The sequence below is a fragment of the Etheostoma spectabile genome, chromosome 22 (genome assembly GCF_008692095.1).
Source record: "Etheostoma spectabile isolate EspeVRDwgs_2016 chromosome 22, UIUC_Espe_1.0, whole genome shotgun sequence".
In the NCBI taxonomy this organism is placed as follows: domain Eukaryota; kingdom Metazoa; phylum Chordata; class Actinopteri; order Perciformes; family Percidae; genus Etheostoma; species Etheostoma spectabile.
This window is the reverse complement of record NC_045754.1, coordinates 21,755,812-21,782,655: the sequence shown is the minus strand read 5'-3', so window position 1 is coordinate 21,782,655 and position 26,844 is coordinate 21,755,812. Positions and strand designations below refer to the sequence as shown.

General features: G+C 44.6%; 1 protein-coding gene across 2 annotated transcripts in view; it reads right to left on the bottom strand.

The window, feature by feature from the left end:
* Window positions 1–19,422, bottom strand: part of nrp1a (neuropilin 1a) — a 66,171-nt gene extending 46,749 nt beyond the window's left edge. Inside the window, exons 1-3 of one of the 2 annotated variants that reach the window (XM_032503576.1) lie at window positions 18,901–19,422; window positions 17,234–17,650; window positions 15,880–16,054 (exon numbers count right to left, since the gene is read on the bottom strand). In XM_032503576.1, the coding sequence (XP_032359467.1) occupies window positions 15,880–16,054; window positions 17,234–17,300 (242 nt within the window). In that variant the 5' untranslated portion in view covers window positions 17,301–17,650; window positions 18,901–19,422. The remainder of the gene's footprint in view (window positions 1–15,879; window positions 16,055–17,233; window positions 17,651–18,900) is intronic. The other variant, XM_032503575.1, reaches the window with a different exon arrangement.
* Window positions 19,423–26,844: the final 7,422 nt, after the last annotated feature.

Sequence of the window (26,844 nt, the reverse complement as noted above, 5' to 3'; positions counted from 1 at the left end):
TTCCTTCCCCTGCTTTAAAAAAAACAAAAAACATTTGTAATACAGAAATCAAGTTACCAGAGGGGATTTGGAGGCGGTAGCGGGGCTCGGTTCTTGTACATGACATATAAAAGCAAGAAGCAGGCGGGGGCTAGTGAGAGAGAAGGACATAGTGTAAAGTGTAACTGAATGTAGAGCTAGAGACATTCTGGCACTTCTTGAAATTGGGTCCCCTGAGGAGACCCAATCCTGAGGAGATGGATAACTTGTCTACATGTCAACATGCATCAAGTGCTTCTTCTTCTTTACATTTTTAGTGTCTCAGGTTAAAGGATGGTGCGTGGCAAGAAAGCTGCTGCCTGTGTACAGGGGCGGATTTAGTCATTTTAAGGCCTAGGAAAACAAAAGGCATGGGGCCCTCCACAACCCTTTTTCCCCCCTTTTCAGTCCTTTGTATCTGAGAAAGACGTGCTCTCTGTCTGACAGCTGTTTGGCCAAGTGCTGGATCTCTTCAATCTAACACATTGTTTCAGGTGACTGCTACTCACGGGGTCTAGTTGCTGATACTATGTGTGTCACCATCTTCGTCACTGCCATATTTTATCATCATGGTTCAGGTTCAAGGAGTCTTTATTATCCCCGAGGGGAAATTTGTTGTGCAGCAGCATGTAACCACACAGGTTATAAAAGACAACGCCATACATCTAACAAAAAATACACGGAAAAACCACACCTCACATTGACTTTTTAAAAAGCCTATAGCGCTGGACAACGAGTTTTTTGTGTCTGTTTGTCCTCATTTAGGCAGACTGCATCTGCGGGCCCGACGGCAAAAAGATGAAGGCTGTTCAGGGGGGGACTGGGGTGGACCCGTGACAGCAGCAGTTCCGTAACCATCTCCATTTAAAGGGTCCTGTAAGTTGTCTTGTATGTAGCCCCCGCATCGCTAGAGCAACCTGGGCTGACCTACTCTTCATCAGCCCTTAGCAAGGGTTGCGCGAACCTGGCAACGCTGCCGATGGTAGCTCCTCAAAGTGTTACAATCGCTATAGCAAGCTGGGCTGACGCTTGCCGTTGGGTAGCTTCTCTGTTAGCACGCTATAGCAAACTGGCTGACGCTGCCGGTGGGTAGCTCCTCGTTTTTCATCGCATCCCAAGCACAACCCCGGCTTCTTGGGTGCTCTTTCAGTAACGTTAATGTTTAATAGCCGCCGGGGAAAGGGTTTTTTCCCTTTGGACGTTTGGCTTAAAAACGTTTTTCTTTCGTCCCGCTTCTTCCCTTTTTTCAGAACCACTTCATAGCTTCCCTTCATTTTCAAAACCGTCTGTAAGCCTCCATTAACAGCTGCTAGCCGTTTGTTCCAGTAGGATATGAAATAGTCCCCTGTAGTGGGGCTGGGGGAGTTTCTCAAACATAAATTAAACAATCGGATGCACTTTAGGGCCCACAAAGTTTAGAATTAATTAATTGGTGAAAATAGACAAAAATTGTAACCATAAGTTTATGAGGATTTTAGGGGCCCTTTAGCTTGGGCCTAAGGCATTGCCAAACCTTTTGGGCCCACTGGTAAACCGCCCTCTGCCTGTATAACCCAATGATAATTCAGGGCCTTTGCTTTTGAGAAACCCCTGTTCCGACCACACATACAGGCCTTCTAAACATTCCCAAAACTCATTGAAAACCATCGGCAAAATAAGGGTTTTCCTCCCTTTTTTACCTATCTTAGTCAGGAGCTAGCTCCCCCTTCTTTTTTGTGTTACATCCCATGCGGAGCTGTTTGGCCTCTTGTCATTTCTCCGTTGTGTAATTTCAGACCAGGTCTTCTTCCTCTCTCCTCGCCGGGCCACCAGCTGTGGTAACAGCCAAGCTCAGCGTACACAAGCACCTTTGTTTCAGCTACTTTATCAGCTGCAGGACAGTCCAAAATCCTACTTTCATTTGGTGTTTCCAATGTTATTCCTGCCCTCACTTTGCAGCTAAATGGCCATGAAGTTACTTCCTATTTAGTTTGACAGTCTCCCCTGAAGCAGAGATCACGTTTCTTCCTGTGTCTTTCAGTGGCATCATCTAGTTTAGTCACCAGAGCAAGTTACAAAACTCATCCTTTATTAATAATGGAAGTTATTATTGTCTTATAAAAAGTGTGTTTTGCTACTGAAAGAGGGGTGTGTACTGTATGTGTGTGTACATATACATATATAGGCACTTTCTTACTTAAAATTTGAGTTTAAGTCCTGTGTTTCTGCCTGTAGTGAAGTGGACAGCGTTCATCAGCATACATTAAAAGAATATTCCAAGAAGATGCAATAAAAAATAAGCAATACAATCTCTCCTCTCCTCCTCTCCTCGCTCACAACAGAGAGCATCAATCTTTCCGTGGCTCTGCTCTGTTCTATAAGCAGACTTATAATTCACCTCAGAGCCTCTGTTTCTGCAGCAATCCCCCCCCCCACCACCACCCTCCTGCTCCACCCAGCAACTGCCAAAAGCTAAACATTGCCAGACGCCTAAAAAATTGATGCTGAGATGCATCATTGAGATGAAGAGGGAGACAAGAGCAAGCTGCAGTAAGCAGCTGAAGGAGCTGAGCAAGTGTTTGTGTGTTGCTTGTGTGTACATATGCACGCCATATGTGCAAACTTGTGTGTGTACTTGCACAGCATTATGCACATTTTTATGTGTGTGCACATGAACAGTTGCCAACCGATGTTTGAATTTCGCCTGTCCTCATAAACTCCTTATTCACCATCCAAACAAGAGGAATGCTCTTATTTTAGTTTCTATCTTGACTACTCACACCTCCACAAAAGCAGTTTATTGCATTTGGACCCTGGCGCATCATCATCAGCGCGGATGGCCCCCGTAAAGGCTGCACAGCGGGAGAGAGGATGCAGATGGAAGCGAGAATACTCCCTGGGGATGCTCGCTGTAGTCTATGTACTAGGAGAGACAAAAATGTCTCTATTTGTGCCTAAATGACTGGTGTGTCATCCAGAACTCCAGCGGTTCTACGCCAGTGGGCCCACATGCTCTGCTCTACTAACACAGATCCATCCAGGCCCTTATCATCTGGAAGACATTATGGCGTAACGCTTGGCGAGGCAGTTTGACGGCTCCAAAAGGCTCTCCTGTTGCCAGCTGCGTTATATGTAGCTCTAATCCATTGCTCTCAACACCGGTGGGGACAGTTAACAAACTCTATTTAGGGTCATAAAAGAAGAACATGGCCTACATTTTAAGCCCCCGAATGGTCCCACAGGTTTTGGGGTCCTCCTGACCTTCCAATTTAAACCTAAATTCCTCTTCTGTGTGGGGATTCTTTTCATGCTTTATCACTTCTGTTGTTGTTGTTCTTATTCCTCATGACAGTGCAATCCAGTCCAGCCACGCACCTATTTATCTGTCTAGTCCGCTTTGGGTCTGGGCGGGCCTGCCGCAACACACACACACACACAGACGATTACACACACTGAGCGAGCTGCCTACCACAGTGCTAATAGTGAAAACGGTTTGCCAATCCAGTGGGGAAATTAAAGGGAAAAAAGAGAGCGGTAGATGGGTGAGAGAGGGGGGTGGGGGGGAGTGAATGTAATTCTCAACGACCTTCGCTTCACCGACTCAAATGTATTAGCCCGCCTCCTTTCTTCAGGCACAGAGAGAAAGCAATCCGCTAGTGTCAAACGAGAACATTAGCCCTCCTTGCAAAGCCAAAGAGAAGGCGACAAACCACCGGCCTAACAATATAACAGTTATATTGCCTGAAGCTTTCCCATGGAAACAATCTGTCCTCCCTCTATAAATGTCTCCTTGATATGGTTCTATAAAAGCAATACAATCTGAGGCAACGGAATAACGCTATGACAGACTGTATAAGCCTCGTACAATTGGTTCGATTTCTTAATCAGACCATTTATAAGCTCAAGTATGCTTGAACCCCCAGAACAAGAGCTTTTTTTTCTTTGCCATTTCTCCCTTTGGTTCAGCTGCGTGTAGCCCTGCGCTTTCCTCTGGCATTTTTCTTTCTGTGGTTGTCACAGTACAAGTTGCTATCACACGAAAACATGCCACCTCTGACATGTCGAAACATATCTGGGTAACATAAGTGGAAGGGCCCAAACAACGGACCCTGGGACAGCTCTGTGAGGCTCCGGGGACTTAGTAGGAAAAGGGACTTTGTTGTCAGCTGTCAGAGAACTCCGGAGACCTCAAGTGTTAACGACTCTCGGCTAACAAACTGTCACTTGGAGCTCTGGAAAAACACCATTAACGTTTGTACAATGGGGGGGGGAGCTGATCCCCAACTTACTTTTTTCCATCCTGGAGGGGACATACCTGGCTGAAATAAAACGGTCTCTCTTTCTTTACTTTTACCGCCTCCCTCATACATGAGACATTCATTAACCCGCACTACAAAAACAGGTTCTTTCTTTCCTGTAATGACCCCGCATCAGCTGGCCTGGACAGACTAGGAAGAACGGAAAAAAAAACCCAGGGCAGTATACCGGTGTCTACATCTTAATGCTCTCAGCTGAACACATTAAAACTAATTGACTTGCTAATGTTAGGATTTCATTACAGGTCAAAACCTCATCGTTAAAACAGAAGCTTGGACCATGAAGCTGGGAAAGAAATCAGCAGATTTTCTTTTTTTAGCTATCATCCTCTCCACTGATGTGTCTCCGCTTATGAATCCGCAGTAAAAATTATTGCAGGCGTTGAGGGCTTCAGAACGTGGCAACCCACCCAGCGGGACAAACCACCAACCAATCAGAGTTGATGGGTTTAGAAGTGGTTCCATGTCGGTGAGGGCAGAAGGGCAGGATTGCTTTGCTAGCTACCATGCTGCCACATGGATGGATGGAAGATAAAAAAGATGGATATTCCCCCTGCCCAGATGGCCCAGCTGCACCCATCCGACTGGCCTCTTTGGGTGTCACCACCGCTCACATTTTTAGATGCCGTGGCTGTTTCGGAGGGTTTTTTTTGTGGCGGCCGTGGCCACACTTTGGTAAAGCATGTACGCTTTCCTCAACAGCAATTATCATTAGCATTGATGGATTTAGCGTGCCTCCATCCATTAGCTTTCCTAATTACACTGTCGAGAGATCTGCTGTCGCCAACAATCAAATTAATGAATTTGGCTATTTAGACTCTATTATTGCATCTCCCCCTTCACCCCCCCCCCCCCCGCCCCTTTGCAACATGAACAATAATCCTTTATTCGCAGATATGAGCACGGACTGACAGGGAGAATTCTACCCCGGGGGGGGAAGCTCAGCCTGCTCAGCTGCTCCGCACACAGCCGGCTCACACTGCTGTCAACTTCGCGGATAAGGATGGGGCGGGGGTGGGGGGCTGAAAACAAGCAGGGGAAATAAAACTGACCACAAAAGCTCCCACTGTTAGCAGGCCGTCTAAATCCCCCCCCCCCGTGCTCACCTCGCCTGTAAGACCTATTACACTTTGAACCCTAGCGATGATGAAGTATGTTCCACTGACTTGCTTTCTATTCCCATGGGCGACTGCCATGCCTACAGGGCCAAAGCAGAGCGGTGCATATGTTCAGTCATCCTGTTGTGCACACTTTGACCTTCTTCCCCACATTAAAATTGCAAAGCACGACATATAGGTCACGATAACGTGATCATAGAAATGTGAAGATTACAGAAATGTGAAGTAGTTTAAGCAAAAAACGCAGTAAATTGGCTCGCCGTTACATAGGCCTTTTTCTTATGTGGCCTGCTGACTTGAAGCTATAATAATCAAAGTGATTATCAATCAAAATACCTATATTTTATTTAGTTGTGATGCATTCAAAAGTTATTGTGATTCCTGCTCCAAGTTATAGCCAAAGGTTTTTTAATTGTTGGTATTGTTACTGTTATTGCTGTTATATTTATACTCTCTTCCTCTTTTTTCTCTCTATACTGTATTCTTTTTGCTAAAAACTGCTGCTGGAAATTTCAATTTCCTTTGCGAGAGTCATCCCAAAAGGATTAATAAAGAGAAGTCTAAGTCTAAGAGTGCAATGTTCACCACTTTTTACAGTAAAGATGGTCTTTGTCCTGAGCTTCCACAACTAGAAAGTCAAGAGAAAAATGTGAATGAAACACAATATGCAGCTGATTATCCCTAAAATTGAATAATGAAAGAATAAATGGTTGTTGCACTAAAAAGGGTCTGTCTAAAACCTGATTTTCATCTTAATTATTGAATATCTCTATACAACTTATTTTTAAATATTAAAAAAAAAGATAAATGAAATATTTAACAAGTGTATATATATATATATATATATATATATATATATAATATAGCTTTTATGAAACTCAAATGGCATCTATTGTATCAATGCAGTACAAAATTACAAGCAACCATTTTAGTAACACTAATGTAATACATTGCTAATGTGTGGAGTTCAAGACTATATCAAAGCTGTATGAAATAGCTGCGGATTGAGAATATCCATCGAACACATTTTTTGTCCCCATCACACATCTTGTTATCATGAATACAGCGAGAATGAGGAAGCACAACTAATTAGAGAACTGCCCGTGGCAAAATGGAAACACGCGTTTGGAAGATTTTTTTTTTTTTTCCTGCTAAGTGAGCTTCGAAATGAGATTGCTTAGCATACAGCAGCGCTCTGTGTGCATCTTAGAGTGCAGATATAAATATTCACGCGTGGATGTATGCTTTAACAAATGAATCCCTTTGGGTACATTCCCAAGAAACACTTCATAGTAAAGCAGTGTAGTTACGGCCGTATTATAGTCATTTTAATTGGGAAATATCATGCAATATGTCAGTTATACACCCTATCCCAAAACATGTTAACTGTGATATGATTTACAAAGGGCCGAAAGAGAAAAGCAGGAAATTGGCATTAAAGTCAGAAAATTACAAAGAAAGAAAACAAGCCAATAAGATAGAGAGGATGAAAAGTCCTGCGTGGTTCCTCAAAGACGGAAGAGAGACAGAGAGGGAGGGAGAGAGAAGCAGTGCAGCCCATTTCTGGGGCCATTACAGGAGGGAATGGCTCCCATTTGTCCCACCTTGACATTTGAGAGGATCTCTGATTACACAGGAGAGAGGGGCGGTCGGAGGTGAGCGAAGAGAGAGAGAGTCCTCCACAGGGGTCGGGGGGACAGCTCAGATGATACGCCGTTGTTACAACAATGAGAAGTCAAGGGTAAAAATAACAGGACACTGGGACAAAGGGGCCAATGTGGCACGGCAAGGCCGACGTGTGAGCTGTCTTCAAAATCACCCAGCTATAGTCGCCCACCTACTCCACAGGGCACCCATAGGACTCAGTGGCTTAGCTGCAGGCACATCCTGCAGGGAATATTTGGATATTTGACTGGGTAACTAAATGGCCTAGGCTCATGAAACTAATCAAAAGTATCCCATTTATTTGGAGTAAATCCCAAAAAGGGGGGCTTGTTGAGAGACTATATAATCCTGTTCAATGACTACATGTGTAGGATGTACATGATTGAGGCCCGGCAACCATGTGACAAGAAGAAATATGAGAAAACACGGAGATAATTGTCAACAACCTCGAGCTAGTGACCTACTGAACTTAACATGGGACTAAAATTAGCCGAGTGAACGCTGCATACCCTCGCATTTTACGGGCTGAGGAGAAAAAACAGCGACAATATGTACTCCCCCAAACGGAGCGGCGTGTACAAAGCCAATCATCTATCTGTTTCTGATGCTGAGAGAAGCTAGCGGTGCTCCCCGTTGGGTAATGAGCTGTGTGCGAGGAGCACGCCACTTTCAAAAACAGCAAGAAGCGCTGAGGAGAAGAGTAGAGGAAGGAGGGAAGGGAAGGGAAGGGAAGGGAGGGGAGGAGGGGAGTTGAGGCTGAGGTCAACTAGAGGTAAAGCCTTTGGGTGCTGTTCAAAAACTCTCTTTCTCATCTCCACAATGGGCAGGAAGGGAGAATGAGTGCGGCGTGGCTGAGATGGTGGTCCGCTGAGTTTAAAGGAAACTGAGTGACGAGGGAGATAGAGACAGAGTGTGAAGGCATGTAAGTCGAGCGGTTGATAGAGCGACGGAACTGAAACAAAAGGGAGAAGTAGTGCAAATAGCTGATAAAAGGTAGTTGGCAAACAGGTGCCAACATGAATCCAGCAAGAGATTCAGAAGCGCAAAGCATGCTTTCTCTCTCTCTCTCTCCAAGATTGTTTTACATGGCTCAGCAACAGCTAGGGAGCTCGAGGGCAATGGTAGTAATAACTGCACTGGGAATTATTCAATTAAACGTCCCATCCGTCCCCCCTAGCATTCACCCTCCTCTTTCTGTTCTTTGTCCTCCATGTAGTCTGTGGAGGTGGCGGGGGATTGCGGGGGTCAGAGAGCAGTCTGGGCTGGATCCTCCCATAACCCGGTCATCTGGGTGGACAGAGGACACTGAACAGGCCCTGAGAATGGGATTGTCCGATTGAGTGTATACAATAACTACAAACAGCTACCTGGCCTTCAACCACACAATGACCTCAAGACAAGACAAGCTATTTCTAGTTCTTTACAGGAAGAGGAAAAAAGATGGCGATCAAAATAAATAAGGGGAGTGTTTTTTACAATAGGCACGTATGTGCGAGTTGATCAGTTGTTTCCTTTTTGAACGTTGATCAGCTCTTGGACACAATGTCTACAGATTATAACCACATCCTTCATTTCCTTCTGATGGCTGTATTGTTCTCATTGCATGCGAAGAACTCGTGATTTTCCAATGATGCAGCACTTTGGAAGCCAAACGGGCCATGCTGTGGGGGCCACATGCCAAACAGTGTATCTATTCCGTGGTGCTGGGCACACAGGCAGAATGCTTGGCATCACAGAGCCGATATAAGTGCTGATGGTCCGCCAGCCCTTGCCAGCATTTTTGAAGGACAAGGTGACTCTTCCATTTACTGGCCCAACAATCAAACTTTCCTGCCAACTTGGACGCCGTGTGCCCAGTAGTCTCATTCCCCTCTGCTTCTGCTGAAACCCTCTGGGAAATTGTGTAAGTATGCATGGAAGTGAGGGGCCTTCTTGACAGGCACCGGGGGTACAGGCTACTAATAACACTTGCAGCACTACCCCGCTGTGATAATGCCACAGAAGGTTGCCGTGAGTTGGAATTGCTGTCCTTTTCTTCACAATTACCGCATCCAACAAAATAAATAAAGCCGTGAGAAAGAATAAATAAAGTGGTGGCACTTATGAAAAAGAAAGACAGCAAGTAATGTTGCCAATTTAGCGAGGAAAGATCAAGAAAAGAGCAAACAAAGCGAGGGATTGTGAGTGGCTCTAACTCAATCAGAGAGCGGTGGGGGGGACCGCCCCATCAATCACTGTCTGCTTGCCTCCCCGGCCCGAATCCCGCCCCGGTTGAGTGGCGAAAAAAAAAAAAAAAAACACCAGCGAGCCGAAACACACCGACCCAAAATGACCCCGGGGATTTGGGGCTGAGACAGGAGGGTCGTTGGCTGAACTACCCACCTACCCTCTTACCCACTGCAAACAAACTTACCAAGAGCCTCTCTGGGGATTTGCTTGATTTGTTGAATAAAGAACCCTGTGGTCGCTGAGCACCCCCCACCCCCATGTGGATCTGTAAGCACTGTGGACTACGGCAACATCAATCAAACTCAGGAGCCCTATTTAAAGGTGAGACCGCTGAACGAAACATGTCTGACAAGCCTGGACACGCCGTGTTAAAGTGTCCAGAACTCCCCCATCGATTCAACTAAACAGCCTCTTCTTCTTCCTTTCTCCCCTGGGACGGGAGGGTAAGTAAGACATTGGGAGGTACTGTTTCAAAGTTATCCTCTCCTGGTTAATGCCCTGCCACCCACATATCATGAACTCAAATTATTTTTGACTCTTTTATCCTTCTTGATGTTTTCCTGCAGCCTCATAAAGGGAAAAATGACTTTGAGGAAAGCCCCAAAAGGCAGAGAAAAAACCGTTGCAATTTTTATATAAGGAAAAGAGGGGAGACGGTCTATTGCCAACTGCCCCTTTTGGGAAAACAGAACGCATATTAAAATCACACCTCATGTTTAATGCTTTTTCATGTCTGGAAAAAAATGAGTAGGAATTTCTTCAGTAATGCATGGAAAAGGGATGGAAGGGGGTTTCCAGGTAAGAGCAACTACCAATGTGCCCCTGTAACCGGTTTCTTTTTCATCTTTTTTGGGATAAAAAGTAAAAGACCCAAAGACAAGATGCATTAAAGCTGTGTGGGCCGCGCCCATTCCACAATAATTTCCCATCGGGACGTTTGTATTGGTTTGGACGGGAAAAAAAAAAGACGGAAAAAAAAAACTTTTGGCAAACACGACCCGAAAAATCCCCCCCACGGATGAAAACAAACAGCAGACACTGGGCTGCATATGTTTTTTGGCAAAAGGTGACCAGGGGTTTAAAATCCAAGGTTTTTTAGGGCATTGTCCTCTTCCTGCCTCCCCGTTCCCCCCTTTCTTACTCCTCGCCGTGAGGACCCCCCCCCCCCCGCGCGGGCAGAGTGGCTCGCCTCCTTGTGGTCAGGTTGTGCAGAATAAAAGCGGTCAAGGCGGGGAAGGATGGCAGATGCCACGCCAAAGCTTTCAATCAGATCCCCCCCAACCGGGGAAAAGTGAAACTTCACCGAAAAAAAAAAAAAAAAAAAACTTTCACCCCCCTAACACACTATTGGCACACCATTGCAAAAATTCATAGCAAGGCCCCCTTCTTTTTTAAAAAAGAAAAAGGGGGGGAAACAAAGAAGGTACACCCCCGGTCGCCCCGAATTTAATTAGCAAGGTGACGCTACACCTCTACTTGATTTCCCTTTTGGGGAATCTATTGCGTTGGAAAAACCACTCATCATTTCACTGCTTTGCAAACCAGGTAGTTAAAAAGGGGCCCTTTGTTCCCCCGCTAGATTCTTCCGACATGCCTGTGGAAAAAGCGCACGCCGAAAACAAAATAAATGTTGGTAACAGCCGTAAGTATCTCCCGCAATCCGGTCACTCCAAATCCCCGTCCCCTCAGCCCCCCCGGAGCAAAGCACTTCCATCTTTAAAAGCCTCCCCCGCCCCGGCCTGTTAAGAAAAAGGCCTTTGCGTTCCGCTTTTCATTTTTTCCAAAAACGGCTGATAAACCCCTCCCCCGCCCCTTTCCCTTTTTTGCTCTGGTTGCCTTGCAGAGAAACGTGGGGAGGAGGGGGGGGGGGGGGGGAGAGCTGTTTAAAAAACCATAGGAGTTAGCGTTCCCCGCTCCCCCGGGGGGCCCCCTGCTCTTTATTGCTATTCGGTGCGGATACAAGCTGAATTGGGAAAGTGGGCCAGGGGATCTTTTTTCCCCCCAAAAACCCTTCTTTTCCCCCCCTCTCATTCCTTTAAAAAGGTGGCCTTTGTTTAAACCTATTAGTGGAGTTAGTGGGATTCCACATGACAAAGAGGGAGCCAACTATAGATCCAGGGTACACTCCCCCCCTTTTAGCTCCTTTATTCCCCAGTCCAAGACTGGCGAAGCCAGGGGGCGGAAGTCTATTTTGGAGGGGGAACAGAGGAATGTTTTGCCTTCCCCCAGCCAAGCAGCTCCCCCGGGCACTCAGGGGAGATCGCAGTGGGAAGGGGGGAAGGGGCCGAAAAAGGAGATGACTGCAATTAAAAAGAAAGGGAAGGGAGTGCTTTTCCAAGCTTTGAGTTACAGGTACCTGAAGGCAGGGGGGCTCTCGCTGACTTTTGAAGCGAGAGAAAGTTGGGAGGCTTTCGCCGACTTTCCTGTCGATCTCCCCCACAAAGAGAAGGCATTCCTCAAATATCTCCGTCGCCTAGTACCACCCTGCCATACATCTCCTCTGAACCCCCCTCCGCCACCTGCACAGACTGTCACACTGGAATTTCGGTTGAGTTTCAGAAAAATGCCATCCAGACAGAGAGAAAAGCAAAAGCAATGAGGGAGTGCTAAGAAAGAGGAGCCAGTCTCTCTCTCTCTCTCTCTCTCTCTCCCTCTTTCTAACCACTCCAAAAGAAAAACAGTGCAGCCCTGATTCACTGCAAGGGATTTCAGTGTTCTGAAGAAGTTTTTCTGGGTCTGGTCAGCAAATATCAATGATTCATAATGTTGTCAGGGGGTGCATGATATCAACAGAAAGTTGGTACAAGATGGTGAGAACAGCCTGCAGTTGAGGATGAAAGTTTAAGTACATTCAAAAGTGGAAACTTTTTCAGATTCCTAAAAAATAAATTGACTTGAGCAAAAAGAACCGCAGTTTGCGTTAGAGATGAGATAAATGGACCTTCAATCTGCATTATGTGAGACCTGTCTGTCACTTGTTTAGATTCAAATCCACTGAAACCTCCATTTTTCCCTGGAATGGCAGAGCTGCGAGAGCCAGACGAGCCTGACAGCCCTTGTCAGATCTCAGAGAAACAGAGAGTGCATGCGCAAGGAGGGAGTGGAGCCAAAGCATATCTATCGACTCGAGTTTTTCACTTGAGCTCAGCTTTCTCATTCCGCTGATTTTCAGAGCGAATTGACTTCAAATATTTGCCTTGACGCAGGCGGCGCCTTCGCCTCAAACTTCATTAGCTGTGAGAGTGGCGAGGGCGGCCCCCGAAAACTCCACTCTGTGGAAGTCTACAACGGTGCGTGAAAGGTAAACACGTTCTGCATTCAGAATGGCAGGGCTCACTTAGTCTCCTTATCTCTGTGATGAAGTGTTTTCCTCCTCCTGCTCTCAGGATACAGGCCTCCGCGCTTCCCCAAACAAACCTGTCAAGGGTAGCACACACGTGCAACAACACCACCCCCTCCCCCCACCAGACTCCACTCACTAAAGGCTGTTTTTCCTTTTTACGAGCATCACTTTGAGTGCTTCTTGTTTGGTTTGCTGATAACAGCCATGTTGGAGAACATGTGAAGCATATGTGTTCCATTTGCCCACTAATTAGATTGCAAGGCAGCGCACTGAAGCATGCATTGCGGCCCCCACCACCTCCGCCCACTCTGCCAGTCCATCAGATAAGGAAGCTTTTCTGGCTCTTATCAGTTCCCATTATGTAAGGGCTGATTTGGTGAGTGGAGCTGCGACAGGGAGTCTGACATGTCCAACACAAATCACACCCGACTACCGTCTACAAATACATAAGTCGCTATTCCCCATCCCATAATCGAGTTACCTATGATATGCCGTGTCAGCGATTAGCACAATAATTCACTCTCATGTTACACAGAGCCATCATTTAAAAATTATAAAAGGAAAAAAAAGGAAAATGGATTTCACTTCTTGGCTTTTCTTGGCGTTGTTCCACGCATTGTGAAGTGGAACAAAAGTCCCATGAAACCCACTGCGTAAAAAAAAACTATGTGTTCCTCAGGTCAAATTGACCTGTTTTCCTATATCAATGTTCTTTTTAATTCCCCAAAATAACATGATCGATCCCACACAACGCTCTTTGGCAAGTACAAATCTCTACTTTCATTAATTTTGGGGAGTCTTATTAAATTTTATAGCATTTGAAAAACAAATTGAAGTGGTTTTGAAATAATATTGAGTAAAAGTTGACATATTCCAGTCTGTGATTATCCATTAACATCCATTCCTTTCATTTACTCTAAATAATTCCTAATTTCTGCTTTGATAACTCAAACATTAGGTATAATTTCCTATAAATGAGCTTAATAGGCCATAAATTCCCAAAATAACTTTAAGATTACAGTTAATAAGTTGGTGTTACGTAGTGTAGTGACAAACTTTCAAAAAAGCGTCAAAAGTGTTGAAAAAAGGGACAAAAACATAAGAAAAAGTTAAAAACATCCATAAAAAGCATCAAAAAAAGTGTTGATTTCCAATTTTGATGGGAAGACAACACGAGAAGAAGAAGAAAAAGGAGCTGTAGGTCCAGGTCACATGAATCGCACACCATCTGTCGGTGTTGTTAGCCTTTCCTCTAGAATAATTCAAAACCTTCCGACCACACTATCGGTATAACATGTTTCATCTGCTCCAAATGTAATAAATAAGCAAACAGGGCAGAAGAAGAAGAAGAACCAGGAGGAGGAGAGAGAGGGAGACGCTTACAGATGGATACACATGCTCTGCACGAACTTCATCTGCTAACACATTCATGAACAACTAACTGGCAATCAACAGGCTGCAGAATGAAAGCGCAGAGCTAATTTGTAAATGATACTTGGATGGATCACTAATCTCAAAGCCCGCCCTCCTAAAAGCCTTCTGTGAGCCTGCGGGGACCAAATTCTTTTTACCGCGTGTGTTTAGAAACAGGAAATTCATTCCTGACTAATTTGATTAGCACAAGTATTGTTACTGCTAACCCCCCCCCCCCCCCCCCCCCCCCCCCCCCCCCCCCCCCCGCTTTTGCCCTTCCTCGCTCTCCCCCTTTTCTAACTGGGGCCCTGGACATTTTAATGTCCCCTGGTGCTAAAAAACCGGACCAAAGAAGTGTCGGGGCTCCAGCTTTTAAAAGAAGCAGCGTTGGGCCCCTCCCTAATCCTAGGGCGTAAAGAAAGGAAAAAGGGGGGATGAAATCCGATTTAAAAAAGAAACCCCGGGGCCATATGTGGAGGGAGGGGGGGGGGAGGGGGGAGCACAAAAAAAGCGTAGGCCCAGGTTTTGGGGGGAGCGGGGATACAGTAAAGGACCCAGAAAAGCCTTTGTACTCCCCCCAGCCCTAAGGGGAAACCAAACAGCTGAGACGGCAGGCAGAGGCACTAAACACCCACACACACACGCCCCACCACCCCACAAAAGGGCCAAGCAATCAGAGTGGGGCGGGGCGGGCCCAGGCGAGGTTCACCTCGGGGCCCCAAACGGGGCACGGTCTTTCACTTACTGTTTTCTCTTTTTTAATCGGTTTTAAAAACTATCAAATCGGACAACGGGTTACCGCTTAGTTTGGGGTTTAAATGGACAGCTCGCAGTTTAAAAATCAATAAGGATCAGGGACTGGGGGTACTGAAAGATTTACCTTAAAAAGGGAAAATCCACCTAGTTTTCAGGGGAAATCTAAGTGAAAAAAAAAACAAAAGTAAAAAATTTTTTCCAAAAAACGTAACAAAAGGACTGTCTAATTAAAAAAAGCAATTTTTTTTTTTTTTTTCTGGGGTTTCCTTTTTTGGGAAAAATTTTTCATTGGGTTTGGGGGTAGCGAAAAAATTTTGTTTTAAGGGGGGGGGAAAAAAAAAAAAAGCTCATTCGTTTTCCCCCACGTTTAAACCCTTGGCCCCCGGGGGAGCTTTCGGACCCACAGTCTGTCTCCCAAAGCCCTTTGCATAAGACAGGGAATTCAACAATATTTACCCCGGTGACTTCATCACCAAAAACCCAAACCCAAAAACCCAAGGAGCGGGTTAGGGGAATTTTCCCGTGCCAGTAGGGCCCGAGGGATTTCATTGACGCGTTTTAAGCCCCCTGCGGGGCACAGAGGGGCAGTTTCATGGGCAATACCAAGGGGGGAAAGGGGAAAAGAGTGTCACTCAATGAAACGCTACCCCCCACATTTGAAAGGAACACACGACAGCCATTAAAAAAGCAAGGTAAAAGGTGTGTTTTGGTGGTGTGTGTGGGGTTTTTTTGTGGGTGTGTTTTGAACGGCTTTTACACCGCCCGGGCGGTGTGTTTGGTCCCAAAGTTTTAGGTTCTGGGGGGGCCAAAATTTGGGACTTTAAAAAAAACTTTCCAACCGTTTAAAATTTTCCCAAAACGTAATTTATCAAAGTTTTTTATGGAAATGAAAGCATAAAAACCTTTCCAAAGAGGTTTCTTAATTCCATCTTTTTCCGCAATTTTGTGGCCCAGGGGGGAAATCTGATTTAACGAACAAGGTTTTTGGTTTCCAAAAAAACCCATCTGTTTTTCATAGACAAGATTGCGGCAGTGTACTTACTTGCACTCCCGGTCCTCGAGATCGAAATGCGGATTGAAGTTGATGAGAATCCGCTGGTGAGGACCAGGCGCGGATATCACCCACACACATCTCTGAGAAGAGGGATAAGACATGGGGTACCCGGGCGAAGTGAGGTAGTTGGCGGTTGAGATTCTGATGTTGCCTCCGCATTTATCTGCAGAGGGGAGAAGACAAAAAAAAAAAGAGTTCCACAAGGATGGAAAAACCCATAATTCTCATTTCTGATTATCCTATTATGTACTTTTGTCTATAGCTACACAGAGATAGAATAGTTATTGTGTGACCACAGAGACAGAAAAAGTTTGGTCCTCAAATGGAGTGAAGTCAGGGTCCAAAACACACATCTATCTATCTATCTAGATTATTTATATATATCGTTCATTATATATTGTTTATAATGAGCTTTTTGGAAGTTTTTAATTTCTTGCTGTGGCGCCTTGGGATGAAGGAGTAGTCCCTCACGTTGAAATAAGAAAAGGAGCAGCTTTGGGTACATGTATAAGCGATCCAAATAAAAAAAAGTGTGAATGGAGAAGCTTCTGCCTTAGCCAAAAGTCCCAGCCACCTACAGTGTGTTGCTTTAAACTACAGTATGAGTGTCATCATTAAAAAAAATTAGCCTTTGTCATATCAGAGGCCCACTGCGCACATTTAGCTTCATTTACGCGCGTTTTCGTCCTTTTATCATGAAAAAACGCTTCCACCTTCTGCTGCTCTAACCTACACACACGTCTTGGAAATTAATGAAATCGAAATAAAAAGGAAAATGAAATTGTAACCGATGCTGTAAAAATAGAACATGGGGAAGTTGAAATTTGGGGGGGGTGGGTGGACGTTTTGAACTTTACCAAAACACAGACCTTCTTAACCCCAAAAATGGATTAAAACCTGTTCTAAAAAGATCCCATTATAGGTTCCAAGTCTCACAAGTAACTCTAATTACCTAGCCTAAATCCAAAATCTATAAAGTTGTATAAAATGGAGGAATTTGAATGGTTTCATGGTTATGATACCATACATGGTAAAGAAAAAAAAAACACTCCATTTCAGAGTTGACGACAGGAATATCCTAATCAAAAGTTATATAAAACAAAGAAGGAAACACAACGGATGACGGCTACGTTAACATCTATAAAGTCACTATTGGGCAATAATGTTAAAGTCTCTGTTGAAATAAATAAGAGGGTGGAGGTGGAGGCGCAGGGCGCAGGTGAGCCTTGCGAGTTTGCCAAAAGATCAGCGGAGATCAGAGCAGGCTAATCTTTTAGAAAAATATTGGGATTAGTAGCTTTGCAGAATACATAAAGGCTTTATTTCTATAAATATCACTTACCGTTTTTGAGAGCCTTGGCCACCGAAAGGATTCCCATGAACAGGATCAAGACTAATCCACAATGCATCCTTGTTTTCTCAACAACGAAATAAAATTACGCATACAAAAAAAAAATTGAAACTCCTCCAACAGGTTTTCTTTTTTTTTTGGCAAGTCTCTTAACTCGACAAATAAAGCAGAAGTGTCTCTTTTAGCGAAGTTGGAAGTGATCTGAGAGCGGGCTCAGGTCGCGTGCATCCTGCCATTCAGCTCCTGTTTCCTCTCGGCTGTGCCGGCTGCGCTCCTCTCTCCAGCGCCGACCGTGCCATTCCCTCTCCAAAAACAAAGCCAAGATATATGAAGAAATGACCCACTCCTTTTGTTTTTTTCTGCGCTCTTACTCCGTCAAACGATGCCCGGGCAGGAGGTATTCCTTGGCTGTGGGGTGAGAAGATAAAATAGGGAGATGTGAGCAGGTTAGGAATGGGTGCTGCGGCCGTGCGCTCTGGACATTTCCCGATGTGTCTAAACGCGCTGTTACTGATGCAACAAGGCTATAAAGACATGGATACACCCCTACACCCCAAATTGTGACCACTCTGCTTCTATAGGCTCAACGTGGGCACTCGGAGAAGCTGAAGATTGGCTTAATTACAAATAGATATGTGGGAAAAAAAGCCTGTGTCTTCATGTGTAAGCGCAGCTGCACACTGAGTCACAGTACCAGCAGTCCGTTAAGTGACATGACTCTCTCTCTCTCTCTCCCCCTCTCTCTTTCTTCTCTCTCTCTTTTACTCACTCATTCTCTATTCCCCTCCCCCTCCCTCCCTCTCTTCTTCTACAAAAATGAGCTAGACATTAATGGGATATGTAGTAGCCTAACAGAACATGACTCCCCCAGGAACATTTTAAAACCATAACCAAATGTATTTTGGCGAACATATGCTACTATAAAACATCATGAATTGTAACAATTAAAAATCTGATTGTAGAGAATACAGTAGGGGTGTTTCTTCGGGATGTCCTCCCCGGCACCTAGCTGGGACCGGTTCTTTTAATATGACCCACTGGACTGCCCAATCTACAGAAGTTTGTGTCAACCCTGTTTCCCCAGCTCTGAAACAAGCATATCTACACCGCAGTGCTTATAATGGGCCCCCGTTTTGTTTGGACAGGAGCTTAATAATAGAAAGTGTTATTTTTCTTCCTCTTAGACCTCCTTTAATGCACCAGCAGCTATCCAGATGCACCGATTGTCTGCCCCACAACAGTGACACCATTAAACTGGCACTTGGAAATGTAGGGGAAATCAATTAAAGCATAAATTAACGTAGCCTCGAGTCATTTACTGAAGGCTGCCCTTACTGGGTCACTGTGCACAAAAAGGAACAGAGCAGGCTTGAATTCGGCAAACCTCAATCACACAGTTCTGTACTGCGTCCACAAACACAATGCGTGGCAAAAGCCCACATGAAAACAGTTTTAACATGATTGTTATCTGGTATTTGGAACCCACAAAATAAAAAGGCTGCAAAACAATAACGGGATCACAATGAGCCACATTCGTAAAATTGTATGCGAAATGATGGAAACAATAATGAAAAATCTATGCTCGTTTCTGTGCATTTTAACGCACCGATATTTCTTTCAGTCCTATGATAAGGCACATAAAAGCAGCAGCATTTCACCTGCGTCTTGAGGACTCGCAAACCCGCAGGCATCCAGCCCTCCTCTCTCCACTTCCCACATTCGTGGAGCAGAGTGTACGATCCGATAGACTTCGTCCGATTCTGTTAAAATGACCCCAGATCTTCTCCAGAGCCCCACAAAAAGCAAGTCAAGTTATTTCCCCCAAACCCCGTTTTTGTACGTCGGGGGAGAACCACAGCGCAGTCAAAATCGGTCCTGGGTCCCCACCGCGCAAAGACGCACAGCCGTTGCCCGAAGACTCGCTCTCCTCTCCGCGTACAGACAAGTCTTCTCCCCGCTGATCTCTCAGGGTCTCGCTCCTTGGTTCGCTCCCTTTCATTCAGCGCTTTCGCAAGTGAAATCCGGCCAGTGTGAGTGGAAAATACGCAGTCCCGGAAATGTCAAAAGGGATGGAAAGAATAATAGCAAAGTCCTGGTTGATCTGATATAAGTTTCCCCCCCCTGTCCGTCTCTCCGTGCGCCACCGCTCTCGGCTCCTCCACTGGTTTGAGTCCCTGCCAGCCCTACACGCCCCTTTACGAGGGATGAATACGCGGGCGCGCGTGCGTGCGTGTTTGCGTGTTGCAGTCAGCGTGTGGAGGGGGTCTGCAATCGAGATGCAGATTTCACCCACACTGTAAGCAAAAAATCCGTAGAAACAGGGATAATGTGCAGGCAGAAAATGACCAGTGCCCTTTCCGTTAAGTTTACAGACACTTCTGTTACAGTAATCCAAAAAACGGAAAATTCTCTAAATTTATAGTGTATTGGATATTGGCTATCTGTACCTTGATTGGATATTTCTGTAAATCCAAAAAAATAAATACGGAAAAAACACCTGTGAAAAATCATTCATCAATCATTGGAATCATCAATCATTAGAGAAAATAGTCTCTCTCTCTCTCTCTCTCTCTCTCTCTCTCTCTCTCTCTCTCTCTCTCTCTCTCTCTCTCTCCTCTCTCTCTCTCTCTCTCTCTCTCTCTCTCTCTCTCTCTTCTCTCTCTCTCTCTCTCTCTCTCTCTCTCTCTCTCTCTCTCTCTCTCTCTCTCTCTCTCTCTCTCTCTCTCTCCTCTCTCTCTCTCTCTCTCTCTCTCTCTCTCTCTCTCCCCAACGACGTCTTTGAGCTTGCAAGGCATCTTAAATTACATCCACTTAATTTTATTAAAATTATTTTATTTGGATCACTCAGATAATATTTCTGTCTTTTTCTGTCCTACAGAACTACTACTTCTATTATAGCCTAAACGTTTAAAAGGGTGCCCCACAAACATCACAGTTAAGCATTGGAAGATTTTTAAAGTGATATTGGCACTGTTGAGCTCCATAAACACAACATCTTCCTAGGAATATCATCAGAATATCACAGAGGTGCACTATGGGCTGAGGCCCTGCTTCCTGGGAGCCCAGGGGCCCAGGGGAGTCAGTGAGTGCACACTGTTGTGTCTGTGAACAAAGAAGCTGTTCTCTGTTGGTGTATGGACAATCTGTCCGTCTGTCTCACACTTCAGCCTGCGCCCAAAATACATAGCTTACGTCATTTGGACTATGAGCTCATCATTACAGGTGGGAGACGTGACACCAACCAGGGGTGCCAAGTCACTAAAAGAAAATATAAGTCCCTCCAACTGGTATTATAAGATGAAAACTGGGTGGATAGCAATCAAATGAATGAAGTGGATGAAGTGTTGAATGAGCATCAGAGGTGACAGGGAAGGATTCTGAACAAAAAATAAATAATCAGGACAACAACGGAAATAACTCTCTATTGGGACTTGACCACAGACTGTAAAAAATAATGGATGAAGCTTCCGGGCCTGAAAAGTGAAGCCAGTGCCGAAGTGCCCTCTCACTGTGAGTCAAGTGTCCCCCTTTAGCGTTTAGCTTAGCACCATTGCAACCATAAACAACACTGGCTTGGCTGCGTTATCCTCCCCAGCTTCACCCTGATGCCAAACTCGAGGCTACGTCCACTGCTGTCTACGGGCAGGAGTCCCAAACATTTGAATTACGAATGGCCACCTAGTTTATAGTGCATTCACATCAGAAACCCCTCATTTGAAACCCCTTAACCTATTAAAGGAAATACCACAATATAGTTTTTCTGTTAGATACAACTGATTTTGAAACTAGACAGCTCCCTAACACTGACAGTGGAGAAAGCAAAACATCCATTCATATTCTTTTGTCATTGTGCAACTGCAGTTAAAAGAGGAACTGAAAGTAAACCAGAATCCAGGCTAAAAGTCCCCCGACCCTGCTTCTCTAATGGCACTGGGCCTTAAGGGTTAAGCCTGGCACACACTGCTGCTTGACTTCTCTGCTGTTTTAGCTCAATTGAGTGCAATAACTGGAGGTTTCCAGCTGCAGGTCTCTGTGGTTAGGATGCTTTCTGCCCTGTAGGGGGCATCGGAGCTGGTGAGCAGCTCAGAGAAAGCCACCCATTGCTCCTCAAGCTCACCTTACTGTAATGCCTTTATGATTGCACAGCTGGGTTAACAAACAAGTGCGCTGATTAAAGGTTTTTTTGCAGACTTAATCACTATATTCAGCATCAATTTTGAGCCAGACCTCCCATGCACCAGCATTAACGGCATTCACCGTAGCAGTTGTGAAATCGTTTCAATGCGCTGTGTTTAGAATCTGCTAGTTTTAAGAAATAAATCATTGTGTCGCCCTGCTAGGAATGTGGAAAAGTTTTGTGACACAATAGGGGAAGATAAGCGCTCAATTCCTGCACATTATTATTTTCTGTTCCTAGAGTGAGGGGGAGACGGAGGATTGAGTGGCTTAATTCCCGTCCCAGCCTTGCTAGTTCTCGTCTTGCTGATAACACAAATGTTAAAATGGTGCAGGCATCTCTATCAAAGGCAGCTCTGACTAGCCTTTCGGGTCTTCAGGATAACACAGGAACAAGAGTCATTTCACAAGGGGGCCTGTCTGAGCCATATCTAAAATGGGGGTGGGGGGGTTGTAGGGGAACAATAAAAGAGCCATTTAGGGATTTGCTTCTTCATATATATCCACACTAATCTTTAGTACAGCCCTGATGAATAATTAGCTCTGGTACAAAAGCAGACATTTTATGGCTCCTGTGAGCAGTGGACTTGATTTCATTAGCCTGGCCTCCATTCACCAAAGTGAGTGAGTCAGAGTGAAATGTTCAGGTTCAACCCATTTGGCTCACTGGCAGTGTGAGCATTCAATCTCTGATTGAAAAGTCTGTCTTTGGCGTCATCTGCCAGAATATGGACATGATTTAACACTTTTATTTTAGCAATTAGCTATTTTGGGTTAGAGGTTACAGGTAGGTAACAAATTAAAGTAAACACATGAATATCTCCAATTCAAATTTAATTTTATATATAGTTTGAAATCAAAACAAGATTTATCTCAAGACACTTTACAGATAGAGTAGGTCTAGAGCTCACTCTATAATTAACAAAGACTCACTAATTCTAGTAATTCCCAAACAAGAGCAGGCAGTTAGTGCGACAGTGGTGAGGAAAAGCTTGCTTTTAGGAAGAAACCTCGGAAGTGAGAAAAACTTCCTGCAACCATGATTTAGGTGCCACCCTAATCCAAGGAAACAGGCTGGTAATCATAATAAGGTTCAGAGGTGTTTAGGGCCCAGCGTAATAACTTAAGTTTTGTTTGAGTTTAACATCAGAAAATTGTGGGTCATCCATGATTTTATATCTTTGATGCATTTTTGGAGATTAGCTAACTGACAAGTTTTGTCTGGCTTGATGGATAGGTACAATTGGGTAACATCTGCATAACAGCGAAAGTTAACTGAGTGTTTCCTAATAATATTGCCTAGAGGAAGCATATATAAGGTGAATAGAATTGGTCCAAGCACTGAGCCTTGTGGAACACCATGGCTAACTTTAGCGTGCCTGGAGGATTCTTTGTCATCATTAACGAATTGAGATCATTCAGATAAATAGGACTTAAACCACTTCAGTGTGATTCCTTAATGCCAACTAAGTGTTCCAGTCTCTGTAACAGGATGATATGGTCAGTAGTGTCGAATGCAGCACTAAGATTTGGTCCTTTGTCTGAAGCAGTTAGAAAGTCGTTAGTAATTGTAGTATATGATTCTGTGCAGTACACAAGGGCTCACTGAATGGTTGCATGAGTGTTGGCAGAGTTGTAGGTTATGGCCTTCACAGTCAGATCTCCACTCAACTGAACACATATAGGAGAAAAAACAGACATTAAAGACCTCATGTGCTTATTTTCAGGTTCATAACTGCATTTAGAGATTGTACAAGAATAGGTTTACATGGTTTAATTTTCAAAAAAAAAAACATATGTTTTGTCGTACTGATGTGTGTCCGGGACCCCTTGGAGGTCCTGAAAATTACAATTTTTAACTTGAATACAACATATTGTTGGCAAATATAAATCCCCACTGATGATAGGCCTATTAACCCATAGGTAACGTTATCACTAAGGTCCACGGATGCATTTCATTCTAAGGATTCATTGTGCCATATTGACGTTAAAAGATGATTTATAAAATCGTGCCAACAATTATTATTTTAACAGCTTAGTATTCTATGCAAAAAAAGGTATGTATAAAGGCTAGGCCGCCCTACACGTTATTGTAGGCCCAGTTTAATATGCAACTTCATTTTATACAATGCATGTGTAGGGCGCCACTGCTCAGTCTCTCTTTAAGTTGAGGGTCCTGATTTAAAGCAATATAAGCTCCCATTCCAACTGGACTAATCACTATCCTGGCTACCCTCACAGGCTTATAGTTCATAACAGTACCCAAAACAGTTTACTGGTTAGAAGAATCAAACCAGATTGCAGCCTCACAGAATACGCTGGGACACCCATTAAGACATTTCATCCATTTTCCGCTTGCAGCTGCAGAGCAAGGTCTGATATTTTCAGCCCTGCTGCCTCAAAATGACTGGGTGCAGGATGCCAGTCTGATGTCACATCATCCAACGTATGTTGTACTGATCTCAGCCAGACATTGGATCTTGCTTGCTGCTGTCACATGGACAATTTAATCTCTTGGATTTATGCATTTAAAACCCCAACCTTTTGATATCAACTAAACCGCATCCATCTTGGCAGAATTTTCTCTTTAAAAACAAAAAAGTACTCCGACTGTCCCAGAGTGCATCAGGGACATCACTGCGGCGCACACTCTGGACTTTTAAGTTCAGCATGAGATGACAGATATGCTATTTCCTCCACCAGCAGGAATATTTAAATGCATGCTCCCATTCCACTGCATTACAAAGGGGATTAGAGGTGCAGACCAAGAACATTTTACAAGACCTCGTTACCTACTAATCATACTGTGTTCCAGTTTCTCCTCCATGACAACCGCAGTGAAAGACGGCTACAGGCTAAAAGGTTACTGTGCATGTGAATAGTTGCTGTAAGCTTTCACCCTTTACACGCCGCTGTACCTGTTTCACAACATATGCAGCTGTTGATCATTACAAGCCCGAGAATGTTTCACATACTCTTGAACAGGCTTGCTGGTGCAAACAACACACCTTCAAACTCAGTCGATGTGTTGTACTCGGGGCCCTTTTTGTTCGCCGGAATGTGGAATGCATATGTGTGTGTCTGTGTGAGACAGGAGGTAAAGCAGGGAGAGAGAGAGAGAGAGAGAGGTGAATGGAATAGAAAACAAAGCAGAAAGCGAGACAAACAGAATCCAAAGTGAGCTCTTGCATTCACTTTCTGAGGTTTTGGGTGAAGAAACAGAGGAGACCCTGAAAAATCCCTGCACCGCTGACTCTTACGGGTGAAGCTGGTTGTGGTGGTAGTGGTGGTGGGGGGAGTAATTGCTACAAAGGCAGCGTTTCTCTTCAGAGACATTTTGGCAAGGTGAAACGACGGTAAACGGAATTTGCAGAGGGCTGAATAAAGTGCGTCTGAAGTTTAGAGACGTTAGAGAACAAAACGACAAACCTGGAACGTTTCATTCAAAACAGATGTGGGGGGGGGGGGGGGGGGGGGGTGGTACACCAAAATAAGGAGGATGAGGGGGGGTAGAGGGAAAGACAAAACAAAGAAAGCTTCATTGATAGAAACATTACGTGACATAGAAGCGGAGCGTATGAAAAATTCATAATGTTGCGGGAAGCATGAGCTTCTAGGGGCAGAAGGAGGTGAGAGGATGGCCTGATAATTGAGGAGCCTACTGCTGTCTTGTGGAGTGGTCGCATTGTCGCACATGTGACGATTTAAGCAATGGGTGGTGTGGTGACCTGGGCAACACACACACACAGCACCACCCAAACACAAATCACGACACACACACACACCAGGCACACACAGACACACACACAGACGACACACATACATCAACAAAACCACCACACGACACGAGGCACACAGCCACGCACTAGCACACACCACAGGACCCCACACACACACAACAGTCACCCAGACACACAGCACCACACACACACAACAAACACACACCAACACACACACACACCACACACCACACACCCACACCACACACACACACACCACACACACACACACACACGACTCACTTTTGCAGCACCCCAAATTTCACATCATCACTGATGGAAATTACCCAATCCTCGATACCTAATCAAGCGATCTTTTTTTTTTTTTTTTTTGGGATGCACGGCAATTTGCGATTGCCTCGGATGCTTAATTACATTTCTGGAAAGCCAGGGAGCGAACCGCCTGGCAAATTCCAATTTTTGGTATGTGTATTTTTTTCGGGTTAATTTTCGTTTCTTTACTTTTTACTTTTTACTCCCCATTTGGTTGGAAAATATTGTGTGTCTCAAACACGGGGGAAAAGCCAAAGAAGGGAAATGGAGGGGGAGGGGGGGAGTCCTAGAGGGGAGAAGGAACGAGGGAGAAATGCTTGTGGTAAATGAAAAATTTCCCCTGGGATTTTGCCTCCCTCAGCTCAAGGTGGGAAGTGATTTTTTTCGGTGAAAAACACCCCGATTGAATATGGAGATTACCCCGCTAAAACCCCTTAGAAACCCTTGCCTCGGGGGGTCTACTACAGGCCATACGACGAGGGATAAATGAACTCAAAGTCTTCCAAAGTTTTCAAAAAAACCCCTGTAAAACATTTTCTCCATTGTGAAGGGTGTCCTTTCAACACAGGCCGACAGTGTGGGGGGAAAACGTCTTCAGTTATCCCTTTTGAATTCCCTATGGTGTTTTTAAATACCCAATTATAGTAAAGAACCCATATCCCGTAAAGGCGTGTTTTGGACGTTTCTAAAAAACCCTAAAAACATTCAGCCAAAAAAAAAATTTTATATTTTGTGTCGATACCGAAAAGTTTCCTGTTTAAAAGTATACAAATCTGTTGAATTCAAAACTGTCCAAAAAAAACCCAAAGCGAGTTCAAGGGGTAAGTACTGGGAGCCACATCAAAAGCCGGGAGAGCGGGAAGAATTTCTGGGGGAATGCGGGTCCCGGTGGCCAAAGGCTTGTGGGTTCGGCTTTTTTTTACATTTTAAACAGCAAAAGGTTTTCTTCAGTAGAGGGAGGGGGACTTACTTAAAAAATGCTTTCGTGGGGATTTGGGGTGGCTGCATCGAGAAAAAAAGCCCCACCCCGCAACCAAGGGGCAAGTGAAAATTCCCGATAAAAAGCCCCTTTTCTTTTCATTTAAAAAGGGGCCCTGCCCTTTTGAGACGTTTTGAAAAAATCGCTTTGACTATGTATCTCATAAAGGGAGGGATAAATGGGGGACCTTTTTTTGGGAAGGGATCATGGGGGTTGCCTAAGAGCAACAGAAAACAAAGATAAGTAATAATCAATAAAATTGAAAAGTTGGTTCGAATTATTCTCTGAATTGGTTTTTTTTCTTCTGGGAAACCAGAAAACACCCAGCAAATTTTTAATTGTTTTTAAAAAAGTAGCAGAACAGTTTTGGGTTTTTTCACAAAGTTTGTGTATTG